Source organism: Priapulus caudatus, unplaced genomic scaffold (assembly GCF_000485595.1).
Source record: "Priapulus caudatus unplaced genomic scaffold, Priapulus_caudatus-5.0.1 Scaffold926, whole genome shotgun sequence".
NCBI lineage: Eukaryota > Metazoa > Priapulida > Priapulimorpha > Priapulimorphida > Priapulidae > Priapulus > Priapulus caudatus.
The window spans coordinates 170,741-178,492 of NW_014577987.1; the positions used below are offsets into that span (position 1 = coordinate 170,741).

At 48.5% G+C, this 7,752-nt stretch overlaps 1 protein-coding gene across 1 annotated transcript in view; it reads left to right on the forward strand.

Annotated features, from left to right (window-relative positions):
- LOC106814444 (origin recognition complex subunit 2-like) overlaps positions 1 to 7,005 on the forward strand; it is a 13,860-nt gene extending 6,855 nt beyond the window's left edge. The window contains exons 2-13 of the mRNA XM_014818762.1: positions 601 to 732; positions 1,036 to 1,125; positions 1,427 to 1,699; positions 2,045 to 2,268; positions 2,529 to 2,737; positions 3,342 to 3,447; positions 3,951 to 4,053; positions 4,525 to 4,665; positions 4,960 to 5,073; positions 5,429 to 5,548; positions 6,156 to 6,274; positions 6,849 to 7,005. Of these exons, the coding sequence (XP_014674248.1) occupies positions 601 to 732; positions 1,036 to 1,125; positions 1,427 to 1,699; positions 2,045 to 2,268; positions 2,529 to 2,737; positions 3,342 to 3,447; positions 3,951 to 4,053; positions 4,525 to 4,665; positions 4,960 to 5,073; positions 5,429 to 5,548; positions 6,156 to 6,274; positions 6,849 to 6,935 (1,718 nt within the window). The 3' untranslated portion in view covers positions 6,936 to 7,005. The remainder of the gene's footprint in view (positions 1 to 600; positions 733 to 1,035; positions 1,126 to 1,426; positions 1,700 to 2,044; positions 2,269 to 2,528; positions 2,738 to 3,341; positions 3,448 to 3,950; positions 4,054 to 4,524; positions 4,666 to 4,959; positions 5,074 to 5,428; positions 5,549 to 6,155; positions 6,275 to 6,848) is intronic.
- The last annotated feature ends 747 nt before the right edge of the window (positions 7,006 to 7,752 follow it).

The window sequence follows — 7,752 nt, forward strand, 5'->3', positions numbered from 1 at the left end:
GTTACCATGCAGGGTACGTTCCGATATATCGAACCGTACCCAGAGTACCCTCCGATAGTACCTTGGGGGACATAGACCCTATGAGTATGAGCTCCACTAACGAGTCTAGGGAGTCGCCTACGCCTACTCCCTAACCCTAACCCTAACCCTAACCATATCAGATAGTTACCAGGGTACGTGCCGGCAGTACCCAGGGAGACATAGACCTTATCAGCGTCAGTGTCACACTGACAGTATGCTGACAGTGACACTGAGAGTGACTGAGTGAGTAACACTTAAGTATAGTATCTGTATCAGTGTCAGTGTTAGTGTGACTATATTACGTGACAGACAGTGTCACTGACACTGTCACGTAATACAGTCAGAAGATTCAACAAAGTATCAATGACAATGTTGATGTTGCGTACTTATTTAGCTGTGACTGCATGAGTGTGAGTCGTGACTGTTGCTGTTACTGTTAGCATTCATTTCAGAGCTTCAATGCAAGTAGTACACGATAACGGAGTCTGAATACAGGTTGTGTGTATCATGTAGTGCTGTACTACTATTACTACTAGTACTATACTATTTACTAGTTGTGACTTGTGTTAATACAAACAGGCTTGAGGTCAGCAAAGAAATTCCAGGCGCGTGATCAAGCTCGTACAGTGAGCTTTACTGCAGAGGGTGCTGACGGTAGTAGCGACGATACAGACGATTACGATATCGAAACGGAACTCCATAAACCAGACAGTAAGACGAACAGGCAAAAGTATCACTTCATCTACCATTTTGAAAACGTATAATTCAAAAATAGCTTATAACCATTATTTCATACCATCTTCCAGCCAATGTTAAATATTTAGTTTAGATGAAATATTAAGTTGATCCATTTTGATATATGTTCATGTATGGTTGACTGTAGTGTAATTTCATGGGAACTGGAAATGTATCACAAGCACAATTAAGATTATCAATGAATGTTGTCGCGTTAATGTCGTAAACGATTCGATAAAATTGAAAATAACATAGCTAGCTGACACGTGTGTATTCCAGCACTGCTAGAAAAAGATGACAAAGGCATATCAGGGTATGAAGTCTATGCATTCGAGACCCCAAAACGTTCTGGACAAATGGAGCAAAAAGGTTCGAGCAAAGGCTGGCTGAAAAACTGGTGAAAGCTGGTTTGCAATCTTCGCTATATATATACATTAGTTGTGGCACGCGACCCACGCGTATGGTATTTCAAAATATGATGGTTACTGTCATTGCTATATGCAGTCAACATTTTAATTCTATTGTGTTCCATTGATGTTGGTATTTCTACCGTTTAAGAAGTGCACTTCACACTACTTCGTGCCAAGCGGTCGGAACTGAAACGTTTACATTAGCAAATCTTCATTATCCTGCGATCTTGTTGTTTTGATTACCAATCTTGTTTATAAAGCCAGCGAGAGTGCCAAGAAGACAATGACCCCACAGCCGATGCAAACGATTTCAAACGGGCGGACTGCGGCAAAAACGCCGACTCGCAAAGGTAGCAAGACGGTGAAGACGCCAACCCGGAAAGCTAGCAAGACGCCGTCCAAGCAAGGTGGTAGGACGCCGACGAGTAAGGGAAAGGGAACTCCCAAGCAGATGCCTGGCAGAAACACGGAGATGGTGGAATCGAGGAGGGCGGCCGATACGCCCTACAGACTGAGACGGCTCATCACCAGACGTACGTTCGCGCACCACACGTCACGACAACGACGTCGTTAATCGGAGTAATAACGATCCTCATTAGTAGTCGTCTCGCCGCTATTCTGCGGGTTCCGAATGCATGGACGATTTCGCAACATGAGGCGCGGTTCAGGTGCCTGCGCAGTTTGCGATTCCAAGGTCGCATTACTAATTGTCGAAATAATTCATGGAGCGTGATGAGTGAGATGGAGAGAGAAAGAGAGAGATAGAGAGACAGAGAGAAAGAGAGAGTGCGTGTGTGTGTGAGAGAGGTGGAGAGAGAATGAGAGACAGAGAGAGAGAGAGGGAGAGAGAGAGACTGACTGTTCTTTGCTTCGTTCAGGTGTAGAGGAGAATGTGAAAGCTCTCGATTCAGACGAATCGGACGAGAGCGACGAAGACTACGATGACAAGGATGACGATGACTCCTCGAGCAATCACAGCGAGATAGCGGGTGGGGAGAGTTCAGTCAGCGCTGGGTCGAAGGGCATCGCCGTGGCGACGGATCGCGGACAAACACCAACGTCGGGCCACAGGACGCGTCAGAGACGGGATGATCGGGTGAACGTAAGTTCCTGCCTCACGAGACAACCCAAAGTGCTGCCACGGGGGATACTCGCACTTTGGTTATGCTCCTGATTATATTCGGTTCTCGACGGGGATATCACTTACCGTATTTACTCGTGTATAAGTGCATTTTTTTGTACAGAACTTGAATAAAAAAATCAGGTGTGCGCCTGGTTGCCATATTCGTCATTGAAGCGTTAAGATACCGCAGCCAAGAAATCGTCATGAAGGGATGGCCTTGTGTTGTTGTTTTATCGCAGCCGGACATGGTGGAAGAGTACTTTGACGCGCACGGCCGCGCTACGGTGGCGACCTCTGACCGCACGCTCGCGCGCCTGCGCAACCCGCGCCTCGACCAGCAGTCGCTCGCGTCCGTCCTGAAGAGCGCGCCACTGTCTCACGCGCGGGAGAGCGCGGCGCTGTACGACGAACACAGAGAGCTGTTCACGAGGTGGATGTTCCAGTTCAGGTCGGTCGTTATCGTCGACGCGCACACATCGCGTCTCTTGCTCTCTCTCTCTCTCTATCTCTCTATCTCGTTCTCTCTCTCTCTCTCTCTCTCTATCTTCTTTTTTCCCCCCCTTTCTTCCCTTCTCTTCTCGCTCTATTTTCCGCTCGCTCGCCTCTGTCTTTTTCTCTCTCTCTCTCTCTCTCTCTCTATCTCGTTCTCTTTCGCTCTCTATCTCGCTCGCTCGCTCTCTCTCTCGCTCTCTCTCTCTCTCTCTCTCTCTCTCTCTCTCTTTCTTTCTCTCTCACCTCTCTTTCTTTCTCTCTCTCTCCATCTCTTTCGCTCCTCCTCTCATCCTCTCGAATCTCTCAATCTCTCTCCCTCGCTCTCCCTTCTCCCTCTTCCTCTCCCTTCTCCCTCTCCTCTTCCTCTCCCCTCGCCTCTGACCTCTCCCTTCTCCCTCTCCTCTCCTTCTCCCTCTCCTCTCCGCTCTTCCTCTCCCTTCTACCTCTCGCCTCTCTATCTCTCTCTCTCTCTCTCTCTCTTTCTCTCTCCCCCTTGCTCTCCCGCGCTCGTCATCTAAATCTAATCTATACATCATCACATTGTGTAAGCTCTGTTTCAGTGAACGGCTTACAACAATACTGCACTGTATGGCCTCGGGCTCAAAGAGGGTTGTCATGACAGTTCAGAGTCAGCTCCTGTGCCAGCACTATCGACAACCTCGTCCGGTGATTGGCTCTTTCCCAGCTCCTCCATCAAGCATTTGTGTGTATCAAGCTTCTTTTAAAGCCGCTAATGAATATCAGGCTCAGCAAGTTAATCAATGCTGGGAGGCACTGAGAGAGTGTGAAAAAGAGCGGGTGGAGAGGAGAAGAGAGAGGGTGGAAGGAGAGACAGAAGGAGAGCAGACGACGAGAGAGAGAGAGCGAGACAGATGTGTGAAAGAGAGGAGAGAGAGGAGAGAGAAGAGCGAGGATAAGAGCGAGGGAGTGAGAGAGAGAAGAGAGATGAGATGGAGACAGAGCCGACGAGGGAGGCGGTTGAGAGACGAGCGAGAGCAGAGAGAGACAGAGTGAAGAGAAGAAACGAGAAAGAGAAAATAGAGCGCGGAAGAGAGAGAAATGATATCATATAGAGAGAGAGAGAGAGAGATAGAGACGAGACGAGAGCAAGGCAAGAGAGAGAGAGAGAGAACTAGAAGGCACAGTGTATTTATGTAGTCTACATATAGATCTTGAACTCGATCACAGAGGATGTCCTAGGCAGTGACGCTACATTCAGCAATGTCAACGACCAGCTGGAGTTCATCAGGCAGTCGTACGAAGAAGGCAGCGGTAATGCACCGTGTTTATCGCAACGACACCGCGCATGAATTATCTCGCACGAATTAATAATAACAATAATTATTATTTAATCGTTAATTTAATGCTCACGTCTTTTTCTGCGTCCGGAGAGATGCTCACGTGTTTTTCGATGCGCGGAGAGAGGCTCGTGTTTTTTCGGGGCGCAGAGAGATGCTCACATGTTTTTTCGTGGTGCAGAGAGATGCTCGCGTGTTTTTTCGGGGCACAGAGAGATGCTCACGTCTTTTTCGACGCGCGGAGAGATGCTCACGTGCTTTTTTTGGGCGCAGAGAGATGCTCACGTGTATTTTCCCGGCAGCGCGGAGATAGATGCTCACGTGTTTTTTCCAACTGCGCAGAGAGATGCTCACGTGTTTTTTCCAACTGCGCAGAGAGATGCTCACGTGTATTTTCCCGGCAGCGGGGAGAGAGATGCTCACGTGTATTTTCCCGGCTGCGCAGGCTCGGAGCTGTACGTGGTCGTGCACAGCGTGGATGGCGTGACGCTGCGCGGGCGGCGGGCGCAGGCCGTGCTCAGTCACCTTGCTCAGCTGCCTCACGTTCACCTGCTCGCCTCCATCGACCACATCAACGCTCCCGTCGGTAAGCAGACGCGCGCGTCGCGCCGCGGCCGGATGGGGGGGAGGGGCGTCGTCAGAAATAAAATAAATGCTGGAACCTTTGGACCCAGTAAAATTTACCAGATTTTCCGCAGACCCATCGACAGAAGCGTCGTAAATTGTTACGACACCATTATGTTTAAAGTTTAAAATAATACGGCGTTTTTCGCTGCGTGATGTTTTCATCACACGTCGGCTCGATTCGTGGCGAGACGTTGCGGCCGTCTCGCGAGCGAAGCGTGGTTTTCGCGCGCGGTGACGTCTCGATGTTTCGCAGTCTGGGACCAGAACCAGATGAGCCGCTTCAACTGGCTCTGGTACGATGCGACGACCTTTGAACCCTATGCGCAGGAGACGTCGTACGAGAACTCGCTGCTGGTGCAGCAGTCAGGTGAGAGGAACGGCGGGGAGGTCGGGCGCCGGGCCTGTCGGGGATTCGGGATTCGGGATTCGTCGTGCAGTAATCGCGTATATCTAGTGGCGGCATCTTTGCCGTGCGTTCGTGCACGTCGATTTATGTGCTATCGATACATATTTTCTGTCGAAATTATCCTACAGGTAGCATTGTTGTTATCACTGGCTGTGCTCATAAGCCTGCAGCAATCACCTCGATTATTTATTTTTATATTTCATTCTATTTTTTTTATTTCTTTTTATTTTATTATATTTATTTTATTTTATATTTTATTTCATATATTTTTAATTAAATTTTTTATTATCATTTATTCTGTGTGTTTCGTGCGCAGGTGTCCTCGCCCTGAGCTCGCTCACGCACGTCTTCCGTAGTCTGACGCCGAACGCTCGGGGAATCTTCCTCCTCGTCGCCACTCACCAGCTGGAGCAGAAGGACACCCCAGGCTACATCGGTACGTCATCGCTGATCGTGCCCATCTAGCATCCCGTAACTCCGGTGTAACGATATACTCGCTTGCAGAATCTTCAGAGTGATTGGATGACGTTAATGATTAGGGACCCACATGTGTGAGTTTAGCATGATATGAGATTCCAACAGTTCATGGGGGCTTTTTTTAGGTTTTATGTTAAGGTCTGTAAACTTTCTGTGTGATTTTATCTGTTGGATCCAAGCATTGAATAACAGCAACATTAACGATGGGTGGGATTTAAAGAGCGACGATCCACTTTACTCAACATTTTCCTCGTGCAAATATTCGCAAACAACAGTGGTAGGTTAAAAGCAAACGAGCAGTGCTCTTCTTCATACCTGCTTGCAATATTACCATGAATAAATAATCACACATTTTTTATTATTCACTCCCGATATTATGCATGCACACATTTACGTACGAGCTGTGTAACTCTTGCATAGCATTGGAGGTCCAGAGTTAAGAATACTTTGCACAACGTCCTGTGCACTCCTACACTCGCGCGAAACGTCCATGACCCTGCCGCCAGCACGAATGCACTCGTCATTGTTCTAGAACGTTCTCTCGTTGTTCCTCCCACGTTCGGCAGGTCTGTCGTTCCACGACTGTTACCAGAAGTGTCGCGAGGCGTTCCTGGTGAACAGTGAGCTGACGCTGCGAGCCCAGCTCACCGAGTTCCACGACCACAAGCTGATGAGATACAGGAAGGTGAGATTATTATTATTATTATTATTTTATTTTATATTGCGCCTTTTTTACATAAAATAATCAAAAGCGCAGCACGTCGATATCGAAAACGACTGAACAATAATATGAAATGATAATAAATGTGTACATGTGAGATATATCGCTACAACTGCGAGATAAAATGATATGAAAACAAAGTTAACTATGTACGAGCTGTGAGATGTGACGTAACGTACTGCCGTCTCTAGATAGAACAGCGTGATAGCCCGATGAGTTGCAGTGGAACTTGCTTCAATTCATGTTAAACGAATTACACGTAGGTTAGTGGCAAAGGAAAGTTAATAGTAGCAGTAGCAGTTATAGCAGCTGCAACAACAGCAACAGTTACAATAGCAGTCCTAGCATCCACAACAGCAGCAGCAGCAGCAGCAGCAATAGCAGCAGCAATAGAAACAGTTGCAGCAGCAGCAAGAGCATTAGCACCAGCAGTAGCAACAGCAGCAGTAGCAACAACAACAGCAGCAACAACAGCAGCAGCAGTATTATAGTAGTTGCATGTGGTACGTCTGTGATCGCATTTCGCTGGCTCTTGCAGGGCCCGGACGGAGCTCAGCACCTGTACATACCCCTGGAGGACGCCACACTGACTGAGTTTAAGGAACACCAGCTACAGGCCGTCTAGCAGCATGCCGTCCTTCCCTCTCTCTCACGTCTGCCTTCCTTCGTTCTCCCTCTCCTCTCTCCTACCACTGCCTTCCTTTCTCCTTTTCCTCTCTCCTGCGTCTGCCCTCCTTCTCTCTCCCACGTCTGCCTTCCCTCTTTCTCCCTCTCCTCTCTCCTATGTCTGCCCTCCTTCTCTCTCCCTCTCCTCTCTCCCACGTCTGCCTTCCCTTTTTCTCCCTCTCCTCTCTCCTACGTCTGCCCTCTTTCTTTCTCCCTCTCCTCTCTCCTACGTCTGCCTCCTTCTCTCTCCTTCTCCTCTCTCCCACGTCTGCCTTCCTTCTTTCTCCCTCTCCTCTCTCCTGCGTCTGCCCTCCTTCTCTCTTCTTCTCCTCTCTCCCACGTCTGCCTTCCTTCTCTCTCCTTCTCCTCTCTCCCACGTCTGCCTTCCTTCTTTCTCCCTCTCTTCTCTCCTACGTCTACCTTCCTTCTTTCTCCCTCGCCGCTCTCCTACATCTCTCTCCTGTTTTCTTCATCCACCTTGCCCTCTCCCATGTACTACGCCTATATTTTCGTTCTCCCTACCATACCCTATTCCAATATTCCTGTCCGCTTCCTGTCCTACTTATCCACTTTCCCTTCCCTTTCCCTTTCTTTTCTCTATTCCAATCTTCCCGCCCTTCACTCTTTTTTGCCTTCCTTTCTGTTCTCACAACCACTATTATTGCAGAGAAGGCTGCGATTCCTGCCAGCATGATGGTGAATGTACCGCACCCATCTGACCGTCCTGCCACTGTGTACATACATGATGGTGAATGTACCGTAAACATGGGGAGGGG